The 24626-nt window shown below is 40.8% G+C and overlaps 1 protein-coding gene across 2 annotated transcripts; it reads left to right on the top strand.

The window, feature by feature from the left end:
• The first annotated feature begins 11865 nt into the window (after positions 1-11865).
• On the top strand, positions 11866-24430 carry LOC137295964 (inner nuclear membrane protein Man1-like). 2 transcript variants are annotated; one of them, XM_067827576.1, is made up of 14 exons: positions 11866-12767; positions 13540-13586; positions 14253-14331; positions 16072-16166; positions 16836-16900; positions 17641-17783; positions 18976-19077; positions 19409-19514; positions 20303-20423; positions 20699-20735; positions 21329-21419; positions 22325-22433; positions 22742-22820; positions 23508-24430. In XM_067827576.1, exons 1-14 carry the CDS (start codon positions 11879-11881, stop codon positions 23657-23659), a joined length of 2115 nt encoding a protein of 704 aa, XP_067683677.1. In that variant the 5' UTR covers positions 11866-11878; the 3' UTR covers positions 23660-24430. The 2 variants fall into 2 exon arrangements, with proteins under 2 accessions (XP_067683677.1, XP_067683676.1); XM_067827575.1 differs by having other exon boundaries at positions 16072-16181; positions 23508-23743.
• The last annotated feature ends 196 nt before the right edge of the window (positions 24431-24626 follow it).

Raw genomic sequence — 24626 nt, forward strand, 5'->3', positions numbered from 1 at the left:
ACTTACTTGTAACCGCTATGCATGCACATGTGCACGGACTGAACATGCACGAATCACCGCCTTCTTTAACACACGTTATTTATGTGTCAGTATCACCCTGACAGTATCTGACCGGTTAAATAAATAATTACACATTCGGTAAAATACTTACATAACACCGAGCTGCAGACTTTTATTCCACCATTGCATATTAACCTGTTGCACTTAAGTTTCATAAGCTTAACGTGAATTGGAACGTGTTGCATACCTATTTATTTTCACAGAAATCTGATCCTCAGTGTTAATTTTAATGGTTGTACTGGAGGAAATACCTAAAATACGTATCCTCGGTTGGGGCTCGTAATGAATATGCCACGGCCCGATCGTGTTTGAGTCCATGCAGCATCCACTGCGCGCAGCGCGTGGTCAGCACAAGTACACCACGACTCGTGCACGTGAAGCATGCGCGGCTGGCGCACCGAGCAGACGATAGTATCGTGGTCCGGGCAAAGTCTATTTCATGTCGTTTCTAATTTTGGTTTTACTGTCACGGTTAAAACGTGACTCACGTAATTTTCTGACCGGATTGTACATCTGTTGTTGGCGAAAACACGGGCTTTCCTCAATGCATGAACTGAAGGTTCTTTTTGTTTGTTGTGTAACGAGCGACCAGCCATCTGATAGCGGTTTAAACTGGCTAGTCAAGTGATTGGCGTCGTGGTTATCAAAATAACTTATTGAGATACAATAATGTGCGTCAAACAAGATCATATCCTGCTTGTCAACCATCGTGTCTTTCAACAAGCACAGACGCATCGTACGACAGTGACAGGTAGCTAAAGGCCACTTCTAACCTGAATGTTCGCTTCAGTAGTTTTTGAATTTCAAATCATGAAATGTATCTCAGTGAACATCAATTGAAGTAGTATATGGTTTGGAGATAGGAAGTAATTTTGCAAATCGGCATCATCTGATGAATTGAATCCAGTAAGTCATTCAAGGTACGCCTCACAGGTGCATCATTTTAGATTTCGCATGTGCATTTCTCTGAAAAGAGTGAGTATGGTTTTACGCCGCTTTTAGCTATATTCCAGCAATATCACGACAACGATGCCAGAAATGGGCTTCACAGCATGTGGGGAGTCGAACCAGGGCTTACGGCGTGACGAGCGAATGCCTTAACCACTAGGCTACCCTACTGCTACGGTACTATATCTCTCACTTGAATCGGCCAGCAGCCCCTCAACCCATTCGTTGAGAGGACATCAAGAAACATGATGCTGAGTTTGCTTTTAACGTTGATGTTAAACCAAAATGTCAGGTAGCGTTGCGCGATGGGTAGAGGTCGTACATCAAGCTTGTCACAAAATAAAACTTAACTGGATATATCTTTGTCGTTAGAGAGTGGCTGGATTTATAGCCTCTCCAGAAGAGAGAGTGAGTTGAATTTTACGCCGCACTCAGCAATATTCCAGCTATATGGCGGCGGTCTGTAAATAATCGAGTCTGGACCAGACAATTCAGTGATCAACAACATGAGCATCGATCTGCGCAATTGGGAACCGATGACATGTGTCAACCAAGTCAGCGAGCCTGACCACCCGATCCCGTTAGTCGCCTCTTACGACAAGCTGAGTCGCCTTCTATGGCAAGCATGGGTTGCTAAAGGCCTATTCTACCCCGGGACCTTCACGGGTCCCTCTCCAGAAGAAGGCCTAATGTGGTGTAAATCCCAGATATTGACCGCATATATGAGAGTATCCCCTCATATGCTTCCCAAGGCTCTATATTAGGTTATCTTGTTTAAAGCCGCATTCCGCAAGATTCCCGCTACATCGCGTCTCAGTTCCTTTCATCGATGCTCATGCAGTTGATCACTAGATTGCCTGGTCAAGACTCGATTATTAATATATACATTTACATATAAATATAGCTTGACGTTAAACAAGAAACGGTATGAGTTACGATCTCTTTAGCGCCTAGATCGCTTTCCACAAATGCCCCTTGGTGCCTGGTTAACGAAGCCATCGTAGCGCTGTCGTAAAGTGTGTTAAAATATGGGAGTTATGATCTCTTGAGCTCCTTGGTCGCCTGTACAACCGCGTCGTCATGTCTGGTTTACTATTCATTGTACCGCTACGAATGTTTAACTTATCGTACTCCATGGGGGTTACGATATCTTTAGACCCTAGATGGCTTTGCACAACATTATTGGCGCGTTTTTCGCCGAGTTATCGTATCGCTGTCATAAGTTACTTTAAATATGGGAGTTACGACATTCGTAGATTTACGATAACCATTACTGCGCACGTGTGTGCGGCCCATCTACACACGTGTAATATAATGCCAAAGTCAGCGGTTCAATGGTTGTATGTCAGACAGATTCAGTGTTACACTCAGTACTCTCTGTGCAATAACTTCACAGACATCACTGATTGGCTGAGACACCCACGCACACGGTTTGGAGGGGTCCAAATGTCAAAGTTCAAGGGGAACCTGATCACGAGGTCATCTGCTGTCGAATATGAAATAAGGAAGAGAGTCAGCGCTACATAATATAATATTTATACCAAATCTATCGCGATGTTTAATCTTCGGGCTTTATACTTGATAGAAACATGATTGCTTTTTAATTACTTTACTGAAAATATTGTCTTGGAAACGCAGAATATACACTTACTAAAAGCAGACAAAGCCTTCACTATCAGTGATGAGATAAAATTCCACGAACTTATGGAACCATCTCGTAGATAATATAGAATATTTATCGATAAAGCATTTCAAGAATTTAGCTTTTCTATATAACAAACATAATATTAATATATATCACATGTATCACAAATAAAATTACTGTGTAGTGTACGTTTGTTAGACTGCTAGTTGTTTTATGCCACATTGTGCAGTTTTCCAGCTATAATAAGAGTTCTGTATAAACTCGAGTCCGTTATCATTTGAGCATCCAACAATTTGTGTGAAAGCTATGTTCAAGTATCAAACGTCACCCATGACAATATCACGCACACATCATATATCAGGTTCAAATAGCAGCGGTAGAGGAGAAAATTTCAAGCGTATTCGCGTGCCAAAGTTTGTTAGACGTGATGATTTGAGTTGTGGTTTTGTCATATCCATCCGATGCAACCACATCACCATATCTCCTATAAAGCTTGCGTGACGCCGTGACCTGGATCCTCGTGAACTTCCGGGTTAGACTAGATCTTCAGCAACCCATTCTTGTCGTTAAAGACCAGGCTCGCATATTTGGTTGACACGTGTCATTATGTCCCTATTGCGAAGATCGATAGTCATCCTGTTGATCACTGAATTGTCTGGCTCAGGCTCGATTATTTGCAGAGGTCGCCATATCACGGGAATATTGCTGAGTGCGGCGTAAAACTAAACTCACTGTGCGTGCATTTGTTTCAGGATGTGCATGAAATACAAGGGGTCCATATTTCTTACCTGAATTCACCTTCTCCTGTTTTATAATCAGACATTGAGCACAGTTTTAAACAGAATTATATGTTTCATGGAACAAGGCCTTTCTGCTATAATATAGGATTATTTGAATGACAAGTCGCTGGTGCCTCTCGTACTGCAAACGCCCAAAATCAATTGTTCGACTGGTAGTAGCTCATAAGTGCATTTCATGTGATACGTTTGTAAATGGACCGAAGACGTTCGTACTGAATAAAAGGTTAACTGAATAACTACTGGCGGGTGCCGGCCCCTCGTGCTGTGGTGGCATTTGTCCGGGTGTCTTTTGTCGTGCTCACGTTGGTCTCATTTCATTTGAACCCGACGAATTGCTCATTAACAAAAAAAAATGGAAAGTTTAACTATAAAATGTATATTTATATGCTTATCCTATCTTACGGTAATTTCACCGCAAACGCTAGTTGATTGCCTGGCTGTTCCCTTCTCGTTTGAAATAGCGAAAGGTAACAACAAAAAAAGGACCGCTTGCTAACAGCTTTTTTAACAAATCATCAGAGTTGGTGAGTCGATTTCATGAGACAATGCAAAAATTTGATTTGTTACAATTATTAGATTTTGTGTCAGTGAGCAATTCATCGGTCTCAAATGAAATGTAACGGACTGCAGTTATCAATCAAGGCAGATGTGCTGTAGGGTATGCTCCTGATACCTAGTGACTCTTGGGTACTGTCCTGACAAGGCGTTATCTTTTAAGATTATAGCGTCTGTAAAGTGTTGTGATTCATTTCCTTAAGGTAATTTAGACTACCATAGGCACAAGCCTTACTATGACATTTATAATGTTAATTGATCATCCCCTTGACTGTGTCCGCTATGGCATCAAATAGCCCAAGGCAATGTTTGTGTTTGTTTATCTGCCCATTGTTGTCTTTGTCTGTCCATTGTTGTCATTCATTATATATATATTCACATGTACACTGGGTTCATTACCGAAACGTCGACTTTCAAAACAAGATGGCAAGAGTGGAGTCAACAGTCACCAAGCACCCAGACTTTAATCCCTCGAAACAACAACGCTAAAACGATATATCACGCCAGGGAGCCTATATGCTGTAGACTATCCCTCGTCACGCCAAAGGATTTTAAACCCTCAAACCTAGGGGCCGACGTTAGCCTATACTGTCAGGTTGGTGTATGCACGGTTGTAAGATATCCCTACTTGCTGGGTTTTTCCCGTCGTTGTAAGGTTACAGTCACTGTTTCATTTATTTCTTAATGCGATTTGTTTATTGCATCACCAAGTAAAGAAGTTTGGACTGAGCGTTTTCGTTCGTCTTCGTCAGCGTCAAATTCCGAGCTAGTTCTCCTGTGAACACGCTGACAACTGGCTTTTAGCTCACTCCCGATCCGGAAACCTCTCTTTCAGCCTAACGTTATTTATCAAGGATGAATCCCCAAGTTGTCAATCTACCCGAAGAAATCGCAAGCATCCTTATCAATATGGATCTTCAACACCTGTATCCAGAATGGACTATCCAAGAAACAGCGGAGAACGTACAAGTTAATCTCAACTGGAGAAAACAGCCAGCTACCAATGTGAGTATTGTCGCGATAAGGCCGTCAACCAGTAAGTCGCGTTCCAAGTTGGAGAGAGACAGAAAACGCCATGACATGTACATGGAGAAGAAAGCGTTGCTCTGCCACCATGATGAAAGTACATCTCTGAGGCCACGGGAGGTATATACAACCAGTGCGGGCGCTAGCTGTAGCAGCAAACCAACGCCCGTGTACAGTGATGCATCATGTCAGTCTGGGAATATGCTATCAGTTGACACTGGGACCATGACAAATCAGACATCGTTTTCAAGCGTTGAGTCTCAGACTTCACCGACCGTACGGGAGCCTGAGACTTCTGTGTTGAAATCAACTGCCACAACACTGCCGACAAATATAAACCCCAGTTCCACTCGGTGCACAGAAAAGGTTCTTAAACGCCGGGTCAAGAACAACAGACCCGAGTTTCTCATCAAATGGCAGAATCTACCGAGCAACAAAAACACCTGGGTCCCCGAGGCTAAGCTCGACAGTTTCGCCATAGAATACCTTAAGGCTAATGAGAAGCTTGTACCTGGACCCAAACCATACGAACAGTCCCCATATGAAGCCCATGCGACCTACATGCTTGAACATAGGGCCAGGATGCGACATGTGGTTCACACGCGGGACAACCCAGGTTTTCACTTTTATAACTGACTGACATGAAAACACAAAACCATTTAGAAAGTGGTCAGATGTAACATATGTTATACTTCGGATGAAGGCCGCGGTGGATGAGCGGGCTGAACGGCTGACTTTGTGTGCTGGCGATAAGGTGCCTGACTTAGAGAGTGTGGGTTCGAATCTCGCATGGGACTCAACCTAACAATCCCAAATACAACATGTTACAAATGAGTTTCTTGTTTATGTTTCGATGTTCGAATAGCACCGTTTTTCGACAGAGGACTTGTGTTTTTCGAAAGGACAACAGGTGTCACAGATATAGTTTCCCGAAGATACTCTGTTTACGCAAGGTGTTAACTTTCAAGATTATAGTTTTTCGATTACTTCACTTTTGTAAAGTGCTGACGCCCATCTCCTTAGAGTAATTTACATTTCCTGAACCACAACCTTGACATTTATAACCTTAATTGGTCATGGACCCGTGAAGGTCCCGGGGTAGAATAGGCCTTCAGCAACCCATGCTTGCCACAAAAAGCGACTATGCTTGTTGTAAGAGGCGACTAACGGGATCGAGTGGTCAGGTCCGCTGACTTGGTTGGCACATGTCATCGGTTCCCAGTTGCGCAGATCGATGCTCATGTTGTTGATCACTGAATTGTCTGGTCCAGACTCAGTTATTTACAGACCGCCGCCAGTTCCCAGTTGCGCAGATCGATGCTCATGTTGTTGATCACTGAATTGTCTGGTCCAGACTCAATTATTTACAGACCGCCCCTTGACGGTGTTATGATATCAATCGACACAACGCTCCGACACAGCGTTAGCGCAGGCGCAACAGACCAAGGGAACCAGGCTGGATAGCAGTTAGCCCAAGGCAGTGTTATTGTTTCCTTATCTGTCCATTTGTGTTATCTTCCTCTGTTCATCTGTCTTTAGTTACGTATATGTTCACATCTACTCTGTGAGGCAGTCGGATATTCCGACTGCACGTGTATGTGCGGCCTTGAGTAGGATAACCCTGATTTCTAGGCTTTTCCCGTCATAGCAAGGTTAGAACCACTGTTCGTCTTATTTTTTAATGTAATTTGTTTATTGTATAAGAGATTAAAGAAGTTTGGACTCAACGTTTTAGTCTGTCTTTGTCAATGTAAACTTATGAGCTAGTTCCCCTGTCGACATATATATACACGCTGACACTTCAAACCAAGGTACCACACTTTGTCATTCATCGAAGCACTATGTTATCGCTTTGGTGAAGTTATATACAAACTGAACAATGCTCTTGACTTGTCAGGGGAGGTGGGGTAGCCTCGTGGTTAAAGTGCCCGCTCGTCGCGTCCAAGTTCCGGGTTCGATTCTCCACACGAGTACAATGTGTGAAGTCCAATTCTGGTGTCCCCCGCCATGATATTGCTGGAATATTAGAAAAAGGACATGAAACTAACCACACACTCACTCTTGTCATGCCACGGGCCGGTCGTTCTCGTCATGTCACGTCGGCGACCAACTGAGTAACGACCAATTAACCGCGGAACCGAAAGAAATCGGCGGTTCACGGAACACAACACACAGCTCTGGACCTGTCGTAGCTCTGGGCCTCGTTTCACAAACTGTCGTAGCATTACGACTGTCGTAAGTCAGCGTTACAGTATAGGAAGTACGAATGCTTCGAGAAAAGTTACGAGATCTTTGGCACAGCTAGGCTTACGAGAGTTTTGTGAAATGGGCCCTAGCGTCCAACGTTCCACGCCAGCGTCAAGCATGTCTTATTTTATGCAAACGGCACCCGAGGTTAGAACTCAGCACTGTGTTAGATTGCCATTAGAATATATCGTAACACCAATTAAAAATGCAATGGTAGAATTTTCGTTTGGCACTTGCAATGTCGCTACCGTCAATATTTTACGGCGCTTTACAGAAATAACACTAACATATATTCCAGCATTAACGACATTTATGCCTCGCCATCGTTTAACCCAAGGTATTGTGGGATTCTGTCCTCCATGCGATTTTACCTTGGGCTTAAGGCGTAGCTACAATAATAAAAAAGGTCATGAAAGTTGGGCAAGTCCTCACTATTATCTAAATACAAAAGCTTTGCAGCCTATCGGGCTTACACGACATATTTGCCAAATAACTTGCCACGCGCCTGTAATTACACGGAGACAGGTCGTTCCAGAATTTGTTTGGTAAGTTGTACACATAGTGTATGGAGATAAAGTGATTACTTGTACCCTGTTCAGTTTTTATCATTTTCTTCAGTATTCTGGTTCTTGATAATGGAATATCAAGATTTGTATTTTTCCGGCAGTGTGCCAGATATTATCGTTGACACGGAAACCAACCAAATATTATATTTAAATGTCAGAATATTGTTTCACACCAACAGTGCGTTTCGAGCTCAGTTACTATGTATCACAAAGAACAGTCAATCAACGACTGAGTGTGTTTGAAGTCGTATCGGCAATATTTCCACCAAACATCGTTACGGGAAAGACCCGGGTTCGAATGTCTACATGGTTGCAATGTGTGAAGCCCATTTCTAGTGTCTCCCATCGTGATATCGCTGGAATAGTGCTAAACGCGGCGTAAAATTAAACTCACTCATTCACACTGTATAAATTGGAAGGTTGGTGGATTGTTGGTATTTCTTTCGTTGAACATGTTTTTTGATATTCGCCACATTCATGATTCCATTAAGATCACGCCAGGGGGATCTAGTTTGTTGCGTTCAAGGGCTGTACAAAACAAAACAAAACAAAGTGTCTGTGTGAGCTTTTATGGCCGCCTCGAGCACTATTTAAGCTGATTCGTCATCAAAACACGCCGTATTTTGTCAAAGTGAGTGAGACTATTTTACATCGATTTTGATTACAGTATTTCGGCAATATCACGGTTGTATGACACCAGAAATTGGCTTCACATATTATATCCATGTGGGGAATCGAACCTGGGTCTTCGAAGTGACGAGCGTCCGCTTTAACCACTAGGCCGCCCCACTGTATCAAAGCGCAAAACCTGTTTCTAAATCACTCTTTAAGGTCACAATGCTCAATGTTCCTTTCAAATTAATATTAAAATGTTTCATGATTTCTCCAAAATGAAAAAAAATTCCCACTTTTGAATTCTTATTCATCTTCCGAAACCAATCATATTTTATTTGTATTTTTACGCATACAGTAGTTGAAGTAACCACTGTGCCCATGTCTAAATACAAAACCTCGGATTTGTACAATAACGTCAGCTGTGTGTTTTATATTAAATCATATGTTCAAAGGGCAAAACATACTCTCAATGCGCATTAAACTTCACCAATCACCAAACCAAACGATGCGAAGCCAATGTCCATATTTTGAAAGTTAATTATTCACAATATATCTCCAAAATCTGTGCTACTGGAGCCGTCTCGTGATTGAATCTTTCGTTAATGCCGCCGAAGAACCGGGTTTTATTTCCAGCATAATATAATTACCACTAGCAAATCAGCATCACAAAGTGCAACAGGCATTATTTCAACCCATTTCCATTCGCAAGCACGCTGTCACTTTAGTACATACAATAATTGTGCCATAATGGGTTGGTACCGCTCTCAGATATATTCCGGTACATATCCCCCGTCAGTAAACAATTAAGTTTGAACCACACAATACAGTGATCAATTGCATGAGCATCAATCTGCGCAACTGGGATATGGTGACGAGTCAACCAAGTCAGCCAGCCTGACCACCCGATCTCGTTAGTCGCCTCTTCCCTGTTACTTTCAGCATAGGGGCGGTGGGGTAGCCTAGTAGTTCGCTCGTCACGCCGAAGACCCGCGTTCGATTCCCCACATGGGTACAATTTGTGAAGCCCATTTTCTGGTGGCCCCCGCCGTGATATTGCTGAAACATTGCTAAAAGCGGAGTAAAACTAAACTCACTCATTCACTCACTCACTAGACGGCGTTTTGAAAACAATCGAGTCTGGACAAGAGATTCCAGTGAGAGATGTCACCAGCATCAAGATACTAGACGGCGTTTGGTAAACAATCGAATCTGGACCAATGATTGACATCACGAGAATCGCACCATGAAATCTGGGAACGATGAATCAATCACATCAGCCTGACAACCCGATAAGTCGTCTCTTATGACAAGCACCTGCATGTGAAGATGAACTGATCTTCATGAGGAGAGATGACTAACGGAATCGGGTGGTCAGGCTCGCCGACATGGTTAACATATGTCATCGGTTCCCAAATGGGTAGATTGATGCTCATGCTGTTGATCACTGGATTGTCTGGTCCAGACAGATTCGACAATTTACAGACTAAATCCATATAGAGGAATATTGCTGAGCATTTAATAACAAACAAACAAACAAACATATGACTGGCGTGGGTTGGTGGAGAACGGCTCTGTGACATTGCCACCTGCATTATTTCTCAATATTTTCATGTGGTAACTAACATAAGCCAAACCAAACCAGAATACTATCCTATTCAATCACTTCTTGTTAGGACGTGAATAACTGTATGTGATAAACAATTACAGTGAGATCGACAATTCAGTGTAGGTTCTAACACCTCCACTTATCACTGCTTGATAACCTAAACGTCTCCCCCATGTAATGAAGAAGTTGTTCATCCATATATAGCCTACCGGGCAGAAGAAACGATGCCAATCTAAATCACTGATATGACAAGACGCCAGACCACAACTGTGAAAAAGGATAGTGAATTTTCATTAGAGGTATGTCAGGTGTATGGGCAACGTGCACATGCGTTTCTTTTGCCCGTTAGTTTAGTTGCCCATCCTTAATGCTTTAATTCTCAAACAAGTAACCCTATTTTGTTACATATGTTATAGTTGGGATTACACTTTCCTAGTTAAGTACGAATCCTTGTACTTTTTTAATTTGAGATTCATCCGTGATTCGAATCCACACTCACAGAATCAGGCACCTAATCGCCAGCACAAAAAAGTCAGTCGCCTAACCCGATCATCTGTGTTGTCCATCTCACACAGTCTCTGGGCGATCACGTCATCCTACGGTGATCTGATTCTCATGTCAGCCTGTCGATATTTCCTCTTCCAACAGGTCCTCTTCCATGTCCTTGGATCTGCGGGCTTTTCACCTCAGACATTGACTGTTCTTTCTGAATGAGACACACGAGTTCATAGATCTTCGGATGGGTTTTCGTTCAAATATGTTTATTTTATGGTGTCAGCCTTCACAAGATTGTAAGTTCACTGGCAATTACTCTCAAAACATCACTACTCATTACCTAAACACTACCCGGGTAGAGAACAAAAGCGGTACAGCACCTGTCTATAAACCCGGGACGCCGTTTGTCGACTACGTGGGATGACTGAAATTTCAATTTGTCGACTTCCCGGGTAGACACCCCGCTCAGCCACCGCAACTTCCACAAGTGGGTTAGGTGGGTGACTTTGTGTGCTGGCGATTAGGTGCCTGACTCTGAGAGTGCGGGTTCGAATCCCGGATGGGTCTCAACTAAAAAGTACTAGAATTTGTACTTTCCTAAGAAAGTGTAGTCCCAGATATAACATATGTAGCAAGTGACCACTTTCTGAATGGCACGGTGGAATAATAATCCTATTTTAACCACATTGTTATCATGACAAAAAATAAGATTTTATGGATTACAACTTGGTCGTGTAAACACATTATCGCTAGGGAGAGTTGAAACAATCAACTCGGTCTCTTGCCATTCGGTTTTATTGCTCAAACTGTGAAGATTTCGTCATTCCTTGTCATCACAAAACAGAAAACTGTAAATTTTGCTTTTATTTTGTTGTTATTGTTTTTATGATAAACAAAACAGTGCGAAATTGTACTAAACTGTGTTTATCGATCACCATGTTCGTATGTTTTGGTGCCCAGGCACTAATACTGCTAGAATGGTACTAAAAGCGGCGTAAAACCCAACTCACTCACTCACTCGTATGTTTGGGAGAAAATACAAGGGATTAATATTTCCCAAAAAGATTTGTGAGATATTGTGGAGATATTATTTAGTTCAGTTTATCACATATTTTAAATAGTATACACCCCGCTGGAATATTGCTGAGAGCGGCGTAAAACTAAACTCAGTCATTCATGCATACGTATAGTATACGTTAGTTCTAGGCTATTATGGAAGATCTCCATTTCTCCGATGCGAAAAAAATGTGCCCCAACCGGCATTTGTCGCGCACGCGCACCAGCGGCATCCGGGCCGAGTCGGTCATCGATCAACATGGCGGAGAAGATAACGGACCGAGAACTCGTGGACGAACTGAAGCGGTTTGGAGAAACAGTGAGTCTGCCATTGAAGCTGGGCAAGCGGCAGATATACATTAAAAAGCTGAATCATTACAAATCTAAGGCGAATAGCGGAGATCAGAGTACCAGGAAGTCTACAAAGGGTGCACACCTAGATGTTTTAAGCTCCGATGATAGCGACTTCGAAAGCGCGGGTCAGCCTGACCGCCAGAGATCCAAGATCGTTAGTGGGGTATCCAAGTCTCTTAGGCGCAGATCAACGGCAAACACACCTATCACTCCCCCAAAACCTAAACCATCTAGCAGCAGATTGTCGTTAGGCCGCCCTAGTTTGCGGTCCCGGAAATCAGAACAAACAGATGACTCTCCTCGTATCACGAAATTAAATGCACGTCAATTTACATCCCGATTGTACCCTGATTTGAGTGACCTCAACGCATCTGGCAGCCTTGGAAACAGATCCAGAGTTAATGAGACATTTGAGTCGTCAGACTCCGATCTCGATGAAAGTACATATGAAGTTGAGAACAAGTCTGTGAACACGACATTTACCATTGAAAGCAACAACAGTTTAAACGATGGCAAATCGCGGAATAGGTCGTATGAGACAAAGTCCAACACAAGTTACTCAAATCATGTCACCCCAGTTACACATGCTAACTCCAAACGTCACACAACAAACCATACATCATCCAAGCATGTAAATGACTCCAAGAAAAATTACAAACTCTACCCAGAGCATGTGTCTGGAGGTTTGCTTGTGATTGTCGGAGGGTTTTTCCTGGTTCTGGCCGTCAGTTACCTGTTCGTTAGGAAAGATGTCATCTTAGCCTGGTACAGCGGGATTGGAGATGTCAAAGCAGGTACATACATATCTTATCATCGCATGTGAACCTGTTTAGTAATATTCATTTTTTTGCTTTACCGTGTCACATGACTGGATATTGAAAACCAGATTTTATCATGATGATCCTAGTTTTTGTGAGTCAGGTGTGTAGCATGCCAATTTTGTTCATGTAGGTTTGATAGGTTGCAAAGGTTTATATTTAAATAATGTAGGGATTTGCCTAACCTTTTTAGCAATAATCATGGGTAGCCCAGACTTTTCTTGTAATGGTAGCTGTGCCCTTATGAGTGGTGCTTCCTGGTTAGATACCTTACCCAGCAAACTGCTTGTTGTAAGAGGCAATAAGCCTTTTTTTTAACTGAGACTTTCAAATGTCATGGTTAAAAATTGAAATTCATATCTTGCTGGGATCATCCTAGAGTTTTATTGTTTTGCATGCTACAAAGTGATGAATCCTGGTTCAAATCATGCCACAGCAACTTGTGCTTGCTATAGGAGGAGATACAGTGGATCTGATGATCACACAGTGTGAACAGGTTGATTGTGTATCTTTGTATCCTACTGGCATGCATTATTGCTCACAATATAAACCACAGGATTTTCTGGAGAACAATCGGAAAGACTTCTGCCAGTATCCCCCCTAAATGTTAATCATGAGGGAAAAGATAGAAAGTTCCAGTGAAATCATATTTACCTGAATAAATATTTATCTTTTTTTTTTATCTATTTATCTTATCACATGACTTAGAACAAGCATTGATTTATGGTATGTTCTGTATTTGTTTCAGTTCCCAAGAGTACCTATCTTCTTTGTTCACATCCAGACAAAACACAGGTGATTTTCATCGATAGCTGGCAATGCTTATTTATTTTTCTAATTTTGAAAAAAAGAGCAGTTTCATATTTTAGGGATCATTAACATGCAGTAGTTGTGCTACCTCCAACTGGCATGGAATTGTGTATGCATCTACATATTGTTGTACAGAGTTGCCTCCCTTAGCTGCCAGGATCCTTTTCCATCTGCTTTATCATCCCAGATTACTTCATTTATAGTCTGTGATAGAATTGGTCTTCCAATAACCCATGCTTGTCTCAAGAGAGAATTAATGGGATCAGGTGGTCAGGTTCGTGGAGTTGGTTGACACATGTCCCAGTTCTTTAGATTTATGCTCATGATGTTGATCTCTGATTGTCTGATCGTGTGAATATTTACATAATCCGATTACCCGAAAATGGAATGGGACATCTGGCAATAGGGTATTTCCACCCCTGTTGCCTTAGCCGATTGTCATATTATTTCAACAACTGTCTTGAGTTGTTAGTATGATTGCATTAGATATGATATTTTTGGCTGTTTATGCAGTAGTTAATTGAGACCCAGACCACTGAACATAGCACAGCTGAAGACCAGTCTGTTGGGTGTAGCAACATTGTGTTATGTTGAGAGGGTCAACCTGTCACTGTAATCATGTAAACACAGACAATGTGTTTTCTGTTGCAGGAATGTTATGGAGAGCCAGTGGTGGAGAAGACGATGATTGTCATTCGAGATTTGTATGATGTGTTAAGCAGTAAGAAAGGTGAGAAAATGTGAAACTCATACCAATTCTGTTTTGGGATTGCTGTTGTTTCTGATGATGTGTAGACAGTGCTTGCCTTGGGAATGAACGTTTATGAGAGGTAGTCATGGACATGTTTTAGGGAGTCAACGTCAGTATGAAACTTTCATCAAGACTTCAACTGTGATTGTTTAATAACGATAAAAAAAACCCAGGTAAAGCAGGTCGGGTATTTAATCATCACTGAACAGTTAACTGGCAAACAATAGACTAAGTTCTTTTAAATAGCCATTCTCTTCCCACAGAGGCTACTTGTCGAGAAAACTATGAACCTCTGCTCTAATACGGACATATTTCACAGTTCTCATAAAATACCCAAGCGGCAAAAAGATGGCAGCAGATTTATCTACCTTTTTTCTGTCAAATCAGAACACGTGTTACATCGACCTAGATTCAACTTGACAAATGCAAGCAATGTGGAGAAAAAAATATGACATGACTAAGTTCTGTCTAGAAGAAGCGTTTGAGTATCGCGCTCAGGAAGAGGTTCTAGTTTTCACAATGCATCCGGAAATTACTTATCTTGCAAATGATCACTTTTGAAACAAGGTCGCTGATTGCACTACTAAATCTGATTGCCTCCAATCACGAGTCTTGAACACTCGCACAATGAAAGAGTTGTATTAGAACAGAGGTTACGTTGGAAGATATGACAAGTAACCACTGTGGGAAGAGAATGTTAAATAACAGGAAGTTGCAAGTTTCGAGTATCTGAAGTTAGTGCCCATAGCATTGTGTCAACAATGATGCAAGCTTTTTAATTCACTGCCTTATGTGAGATAATTTGTGAGTCAAATGCAGCTCTGTGTCAGGGCAAACACTGCATAGACAGTGCATGAAATAAGGCTATTTATTGGTTTGGTAAAACTTTTAGGTGTCCCATACATCTGAGTAAATTCTTCATGTCTTGGTGGCTCGTCTGGTTTGATTCCATTTGGGCTGGTAACATTTTGAAGTTGCCTGGCTGTGGATTTGACTTCATACCCTGGTATAGACTGTGTGAAGGCCATTCCTGGTGTCTCCTGCCATGATGTTGGAATATTATTATAGGCCCACCTCACGCACTCACTAGTCACAATATATTGGCTGTGTAAAACACAACTCACTCCTATATATGTGTAGGTGATGTAAGCCAAGCTCACTGAAGGTATGGGGAACCTGTGAAAAATTGTGAGAAACACAGAGAATTCTGTGGTATATCTTAGTGAGTCTGGCCAGTACATTGCTCAAAAAACCTAGACTCTGAAGAAAACTTCTGAAATATATATATGGCTAAGGTTTGCATTACCGGAGCTTGATCACTGACAGTGTACACTGTGTTACCTCTGCAGATAACACATCCCTCCATGCATTCATTATTTAGTATCACTTTCTTTATGTGAATATTGACTAAACATCGTCTTCTGAGGTGTGCCATTTTGCATTGTTGGATTTACAGTGTGTGTGTACACTTAAAATTATTTACTTAAAATATGATTATTATTTTTTTTTATAAAATCGTCATAACATATCTTCATTAAAAAGTGTGTATATATTTAGCTTTATTGGCCTTTTTATGTAAATTTGACAAGTAACAAATGCAACTGTATTTCTTCGAACACATCTGAAGTGTTTTCGTTAATAAACCTGTTCTGGAATGGTATAAAATCTTCTTAAGTCTGTTGTTAAAGGAAAGTTACATCCTCTGTATTCTCTGTACAGGGTTAGTTGTGTGTGGCTCTGCGGAGGAGTGGGAGAAGAATATGTCCGTTGAACAGTTCAGAACTTATGTGAAGAACATCAAGAAGAATGATTTGGTACGTAAAGGCGAGGTGGGTATAGGGTGCACAAGATAATGATATAGTGATCAAATTGATCAAGTCAGACTAGCTGTTATTGAATATGTTGTATAGGGTGGTATGACTACACATAGGGTAATGGCCATGATCAGGGCATGATCACACGTTTTCGCCACGAGAACAACATGTTCAAAGTTTAGTTAGCCCATAAATATTACTGGGTATTTCAGAAATACTTCTAGACGCACAAGATATTTCCTGAGAGAAAATCTCTGTGATGCCTGCAGATAATCGCCTTCCATATTTGACATGTCATTGTATCCCGATTGTGTAGATTGATTCTCATGCAGTTGATCATTCCACACATATATGCAATATATGAACCCCTTTCGTGTGTCTGCTGCTGTGATATTGCTGGAATATTCTTAAAAGTGGTGTCGAGACAAACTCACAAGATCACCCATGCTGTTGATCACATAGTGATTACATGCAGATCACCATCATATTGCTTGAATATTGCCAAGTGTGGCGTGAAACAAGCAAGCATGAGTATATGCTGGGAACTCTATGATTCTAGTAAGGATTTGAATTCATGAAGGGACACAATTTGATTCCCCCAATACCTAAGTGAATCATGACATGAGATTGTCCTTTATGTTTCCGTAATGTTTCTTGTGACCTTTACAGGACATTGATGAGTTGGTGAAGTCTTGCCTAGATCACATTGTGCTGAATCCACACTGGAACATCAGGTATGTTTACTGGGTGGCTTCACTTAATTGTGTGTTTCCATTCCCCAGCTTTCAATATTTCAAGTACCTTCAGGGCGGTGTGGTAACGTAGTGGTTAAAGCATTCGTTCGGTTGGATTCCAGCATGGGTGCAATGTGTCGCACCCATTTCTAGTGTCCACCAGGTGATATTGCTGGAATATTGCTAAAAAAACAAGGTAAAACTGAAGTCACCCACTCACTCACGGAAGCACCTACGCATAGGTTCATGTTAGAATTGGTCATCAGCAACCCTTGCCAGTCACAAGAGGTGACTAACAGGATTGGGTGGTTAGGCTTGCTGATTTTGTTTACAGGTCATCATGTCAAAATAGATTAGATTGATGGTCATGATGTTGATCACTGGACTGTCTTGTCCAGACTTCGCACCAGATGCACCAGACGCAGCCTTATAGCTGGAACATTGCTGAGTGTGGTGTTAAACAACAAACAAACTTTCAAGTACCCACAGTCTGATTATGTCAAGCCATCGATAGGAGACAAATTATTCATAACAGGGATTATTGATATTCTGTAGTAAATAAAGGTTTGAGAAATTAAATGTGTTCAATGTCGTTTGGACTTTGAACAGCGTTGCACTGTATAATATATAGCTAAATTGAGTCCTTGGACTACAACATAACCAACATATCTGTAGGTTACAGTGAAACAAGGAAACTATGTGACCAACACTCTGTAGGGCAAGTGTTGTTTCTGTTACAGACCAGTAAACAAGGAAGGAGAGGACACCAGGATACGGGACGACATCAAGCACTTGGAATCGAGGGTGGCCTCTATGGCGCTCCTCTGTCGCCTTCAGAGATCCTTCTATCGGGTCATGGGGGCTCTCGCCATCTTAATTCTAGGTCTGTGTGACTGCCACCCCAAGTAATGTCCAGTGGAAAAAATAGTTAATATTTTTAGTGTTGTTTTTGGCCATATAGATATGATATCCATACTTTTTAAAGAAAGCGGGTATTTCCAATTTCAAGAGGGTACCTGTACTTTTTGACACCCACCATCTTTTGAAAATCTGGCTATTCATTTCAGATAAGTATGTCAAGTGCAACATTGTTTTATTCAACAATGCGAAAAGACTAAACCTACCCAACAATGCCAAATTATAGCTAAGACAGCTTTATCCATATGTGGTGTAAGAAAAAGCATGTGCCTTGTGCTGCATCCGTATTGGTGTTAAACAAGACATCAAGATGGCTGCTAGATGAGGTAACAGCCATGTCACCACTCTGTTAGTTGTTTCTTTTTCAAAACCTTGTTTCCATCAGGTCATTTCACACTCTCATTCTGATTGTGAAACGAAGTACATGTATTTACCTATTAATGCATTTACCAGTCCTCTGATGTTTTCTGTTAGAAAAGCGTAAAGAACACTAGATAGTTTGTTTTGTGCATGTAGAATCTTTTGATCACATTTGCTCATCATTATCAATGTATTAACATAAAGAAAACTGTTGTAATGATTGGTCGCTGTTTACAGATGGGTCAATCTGTGTAGGATTGATAAACCACAATTAGTATTCTATTTCTGTTTTGACATTTTAGTTACGTTTAAAATTATTCAAGATATTTTTTAAAAGGGGACTTAGTGGTGACTCAGTTTTTATTTCTGTGAGTCATTCTCAATATTTGTCAGTCATAAAAGTTTTATTATTCTTTGTGTAAATCAAAAAGTAAGAGTTTTGCAGAGATTTTATTGTTTTGTGTTGTATTGTCATTTAAATGATAAGTTAATAATAGCAGTATTTCCACTGTTAAATTCAGTCATACCAACCTGCAGTGTACTCAACTCCAACTAAGTTAAATTTAAACAGACAGGATTACTATCTGCTGTGAGTTCTTCCACAACAATCTGATAGCCCTGAAAAAGTCAAACTATCGTCAAAAACTATCAGTGGTTTTGATTTTATTGAAATAAATTCTGAGAGTCACTCAAAAAGGGTGTGTCAGTGTTGACTCCCATGATATTATTTTGAAAGTCTTTTACAAACTTGTTGCCTCAGATATGCAGGAGTGACTTATATAAAACCCTGGTTGTAGGCTGTGTGCTGGTGTTCATGCTGTTGAAATATCTCAAGTGGCGAAGTCTGGCAAAGGAACAGGAACTGAGACACGTGTATGCCATGGTGGATGAAATCATAGGTGAGACACTGCCATGGCAAGGTTTGCACACACTTGAAAAGATCGGGCTTTTCCATATATGCAAACTGGGGGCATTTGTCAGGTCGTGGCTCATCTGATAGTGGTTCATCAGTAAATTAGGAAAACGCATTGTCTAACGTCTCTCCGGAGATCATTGATAGCTGTTTGTGATGTCATCAGATGGAGATAATTGTTTACAAGAACTATGACTGGAGATATTCACAAAACTTCCTACCTCCCTTCTTCCAGTTGTATAATGCTGCAATATGACATGTTCGAACACTACCGCCAGTTACTTGTAGTCACGAGTGTGAAACTTGCCTTCAAACAGATATTCTCAAAAGACACCATGATGTCACGCAAGGAGAGAATGGAAGTCATCATCAGTTTCTGGCAGTGCAACATGTAAGGGACCAGCTGCTTCCCCCATCCAGGAGGTACGTGAATTTCATACACTCAGCTAACATATCTCTTTGTAGCAGGAAGATCCATGATAGATTTGATCTTCAGCAACCCATGCTTGTTATAAGAGACCACTAACGGGATGGGTTGTCAGGCTAGCTGACTTGACTAGCCTGTTGTGTATATTGATGCTGATACTGCTGATCACTGGATTGTCTGGTCTGGAGTTGACTCCTGCCATTTAGCAGGTTACCTTCTGTAACAGGTTGTACCTGGTGCAGGCTACCATTAGTAACAGGTTGCACCTAGTGCAGGCTGCCTTCAGTAACAGGTTGCACTTAGTGCAACTTAGTGCAGGTACCAGTATATCCTGCAACATCTTATACCTGTCTTTGTGTGATTTTGGACGTAGATTTTATTGTTTTTAAATGGCAAAACAAAATTGTTACGCGCACAAATAAAAGTGACGGGCCGATGCCCAAGAAACATTTCACTCCTTTTTTTTAGCCTAATGCATAATTGAAACAGAATCTTTCATCATTTATCGTCATGGGGTTGAATTCGGAACTTGCATACACCACCAAATTTACTTACTTGATTGGAAAATGGTGTTTTGGAGGATAGCCGTGAAGAAGTTTGGTTTTCAGTTATCCATGCTTGTCGTAAGAGGTGATTAACATGATCAGCTGGTAAGGTTCGTTGACTTGGTTGACACATGTCAGGTGGACGAGGATAGTTATTATTATTCTGGGTATTTTGATGACAGTGATGAGGATGGTTATGACGATGATGATGATGATGGTGATGTTGATGTTGGCTACAGGAAGGAGTTGCAGCCTATCTGGGACAAGGCGGTACAGTTCATTGAGAAGAATGAGTCACGCATCCGTCTAGAGGAACAGACCATTGAGGGCGAGGAGTTCCGAGTCTGGAGATGGATACATGTAGGTGATACAGAACCTGTTAGCTTAGGCTAACAGTAAGTTTCTCAAATGATACACATTGCAGTATCTGTTTTGAGAACTGGTATATTGGGTAAATTGTTTGTGAGTATCTGTTAATGGCTTAACTTAAAATCTACTTTCATTCACAACTGATGTATCTCTTGGAATTAATTGCCAAATTGGCATACTTTACATGCTATGTAATACTTTGTGTATATGTTAAATAAAGATTCCTGAAGAAAATCAAGTGAAGCCTGATTATGTGTTCTTTACAGAATTCTCCAAATGGTGGCAAAGTTTGGCAAGGTCAAGGTAGGTCAAGGTTAAGGCTCAAGAAAATGTAAAACATTATACCCGATATGTTTTGTTCTACCATACCCTTCAAAAGTTTAGACTCAATTAAAACACTCTGTTATGTATGTGTGTGTGTGTGTGTGCGTGTGTGTGTGTGTGTGTATATATATATGTATATATGGTTATCTCAAAGATAAATTTCTCTACTCACATGGGAAAACCAACTGCAAACCTTATGTAGGTGACTTGCACGAGGATCATGTATCAAATTTCTGGAAAGCATTTGCAAATGTTGTGCATATGAACAGCTGCGTTTTGGTGCAAAGTTTTGTTAAGAATTTGATGATTTTACATTTATGCTTATGAGTCTAAATTTTGTATGGGTTGTATGATATTTATCTTAATATTCATGGTAGTGTTACTATGGTTACTAGATAAAATGATTGCAGTGCTAATCCTTTTCAATAATGTTTAGTTCCCTCTTGTTACTGGGCAAAGAAGTCCATTGTTTTGATTGTAAACGTGTTAAAACCAATACCCAGGTTTAAACATGACAAAATCGGCTCCATCGATAAACATTTTCCTAAGTTGTTAAATGGTTTTGTTCCCAGCATTTGGTGAACACAATGATGACAGCTCCAACACGGTGATGTATTGTCCAACTCCATGTCTGAAGATACGAAACATGTTTGATGCTGATGTGTAAGTAGATCCTGAGATGCATGTTACTTTATGTTTGGTGAAATATCTAAAATTTGGACATTGGTTTGATCTTTATGGACCATTCTCCTTAGTTCTCTCAGTATGCGTTTCTTACACTGTAAACATTGTTCCCCTTCATGAAGTCCTGAGTTACAACTCCTGAGTTATTGCATGGATCGATGCTTATGATTTTGATCACAGATTGTCTGGTCCAGAGTCTTTGTTATGATAGATTGCTGCCATACAGCTGATATATTGGAATATTGCTGAATGTGGTGTTAAACAAGAAACAACACTGGAAGTGCTGGTGTCTATTGACGTGGTGTCCTGTTGACATGGTGTCTTCAGAATTAATTCTTTGAGATTTCAACATGTGCACTTAGCATGTTCCAGATTTAACTATTTGCAGACTGCTGCCATATAGCTGGCATATTGCTGTGAGCAGCATGAAATAAACTCACTCCTAAATTTCATTTTATTTTCTTACGTTGAAGGCGTGGATTATTCCAAAACTGGAGTCCACAGAAGATATCTTCCTGGGAATGGCACTGTGATAAATAGAACCTCACTCTCCTCTGAAATCAAACAGATCCAACAGAGCCATGTTGATGTATTGGATGTTAAAGTGCAGTTTAGTACTATTTGATGTCTTTGTAGACCAATGAATTGCTCAATAAAATGAAATATAAGTGGGTGGACCAAGAAATAGGGACAATGAAATAAAATAATGATAGTTTTTTAAAAAAACATTTTTATTTGGTTGTCCCAAATTTTGAGACAAATCAAAGTTGCAATGTTTGGTTTTGTTGCAGTTATTAGTTTTTGTGATAGTGAGCAATTCATCGTTCGAAAATGACATCAATCAGACTTTACTGTCTGTGGCTTATTGATGATGTTCTGTTCAGTGAGGGCGAGGATCCGGCCTGGGAAGTCAGTATTCAGGACGCCCTGCTAGAGAAGTGTAAAAACATAGATAGCATCTTCCACATCTTTGTCGACAAGGAGTCAAGGGAGGTAAGTCCAGCATTGTCACATTTTTGCTTTTTGACCTGCTTTTCAATCATTAGTTAGCTGTAGGTGAAGCAAGAACAGTGGAAAACATTCCATATGGCTGTTGCTTCCCCACACATCAAACCGATATAATAGGTTCTTAGTAACCTGTGTTTGGTTTCCGAAAATGTGAAACAGGCAACTTAACCAAATAGGGTGGTTTCGCTTCTTGACTTGGTTGATCGTGTGCATGGACACTAACATACACCAGAGTATTACTCTGCATGTGATGCTGTCATCACTCAACACTCACTTGTATTTTACTGTTGCAGGGCTGTGTCTACATGAAGTGTTCTTGTTGTGAAGCTGCTGGACGAGCAAGACAGGCTTTGCATGGATGGTGGTTTGATCGTAAGCATTCACTCTCTTGATTGCAACCAAGGGTATATGTGTCTCTAAATAGTGTGTTCAACAAGAACCTGGTCTTCCTTTCACTAAGCAACCATTACCAAGGTTAACCTGAACTCCCATTCTTTAGCACTGCACTATGGTTACCTTAGTGACTTAGGGTCTCCTTATTCCTTTGTGAAAGGAGCCACTAGTTCTCAGGTGACTGGTGTGATGAAGTTGTGTGATATTGTTTGTTCAAATATATTTTATGAACCAGGTTTAAGTGACTTTCTGGTTGTGTTGTTAGGCTACCTTATCAGATGTGACATGCGTAACAATCATGTTGCTGTTTTATATTTTGTCAATCATGTATAGTGTAATTGTGTCTGGTCCTGTTGCAAGGTTATATCCTTAGTTATGTCTAGTGTACCTTACCGTTGAAGACCCTGGTTACAGTTGATCTTCAGTTACCAAATCTTGTTGTAAGAGGCGACTAATCTGATCGCGTGGTCATTCTCGCTCACTTGGTTTACACTTTTCATAATATCCCAATCATACATTGATGCTCATGATGTTGATCATCGGATTGTCTGGTCCAGATTTGATTGTTTACAACCACCGCCATATAGCTGGACCATTACTGAATGTGACGTAAAAATTAATTTACTCACTCACTCTTATTATAACAATTTCTTCTTGTATTGCTAGGTCGCCTTGTGACTGTCCGTTACCTGAAGTTGGATTACTACCATAACAGATTCCCAGAGTCTGTGGACATGAAGAATCCACTCCTCCCATCAACCAATCAGATGTCCTCACTCTCTCAGCCATTTTACAGATCTTCTCTTGAAATGACCTAATATGGTCATTTAGTGTCATGTGATCAACTGAAGTGTGCCTTCTGGGTTATTCAATGTGGTTTGGCAGTTGTGATTGGTTGACAGTCCATGGCCCAGTAATTTTCACAGTGTAACTTTGTGGCCGTTCATGGATCTTTGTGACAGATGGATGTCTGGTCCAGTCTGAAGATCCAGACATGGTTGCCTGTTGCCAAGCAACTGATGAACCCCTGCCAATATAGATCATACACATTGGTGTGGCTGTCTGAGGCAAAACATTTATCAATTTCTCCTAGTTACTATGGTAACCGTTGAGAACGCACATCATTTACAATAAGAGCTTTCAAGAAGACTAAACTTGGAAAGTCCTTCTTTGTCTGCACACTCTGGTGTCTACATTGAGGACATGATGGAGCATGGGTTCCAGACATCAAGGAACACTTCCAATCCTAAGTCAGACACCATGCTAAACATAATTCTATACAAAGATCATTTAATAGTGCTCTGGATTCTTCACAATATGGCTGCAATTTTAACTCACTCATCTGTATCCTTGCATCGTTACCATGACAACAAGATATGTTATTAATAACAGGGCCGTGATATAACTAGTGTACTATTCCATGCGAAATTGACTCCGATTCACTCATTGACCCTAGTGATTACAATTTAGTCTCCATGATGATAGGACCGCACTGTAGTTTGTATAGTCCTGAAATATTTATCAGAATGTATATGTGAGTTTTTACGACAACATGATTTAATGAAGAGTTTATTCCTGCAAAGTATCAATGTGTAGTTGAGATTGGTTTGTTACAGTCTTTGTCCACATCAACTGTTGAAGGTTTGTTGCAAAGAACCACAGATCTCATTTCTAGGGGCAACTGGTCTTGTAGTCAAAAGTACTGCAATCTGTAGAATAGAATTATTGTGCTGTGGGCTCCAGTGCTAGTTCACCCTATTTAGTTTTTAGGTTTGTTAACAGTTT

The sequence above is a fragment of the Haliotis asinina genome, chromosome 9 (genome assembly GCF_037392515.1).
Source record: "Haliotis asinina isolate JCU_RB_2024 chromosome 9, JCU_Hal_asi_v2, whole genome shotgun sequence".
Classification (NCBI taxonomy): Eukaryota; Metazoa; Mollusca; class Gastropoda; order Lepetellida; family Haliotidae; genus Haliotis; species Haliotis asinina.

What these genes read in the sequence shown, in the direction of transcription:
- LOC137295964 (XM_067827575.1), top strand. Translation starts at nt 11,879, where the DNA reads ATGGCGGAGAAGATAACGGACCGAGAACTCGTGGACGAACTGAAGCGG. An exon ending in GATTGGAGATGTCAAAGCAG is followed by an intron (nt 12,768 to 13,539) that starts GTACATACATAT and finishes TATTTGTTTCAG; the next exon opens with TTCCCAAGAGTACCTATCTT. An exon ending in CACATCCAGACAAAACACAG is followed by an intron (nt 13,587 to 14,252) that starts GTGATTTTCATC and finishes TTTCTGTTGCAG; the next exon opens with GAATGTTATGGAGAGCCAGT.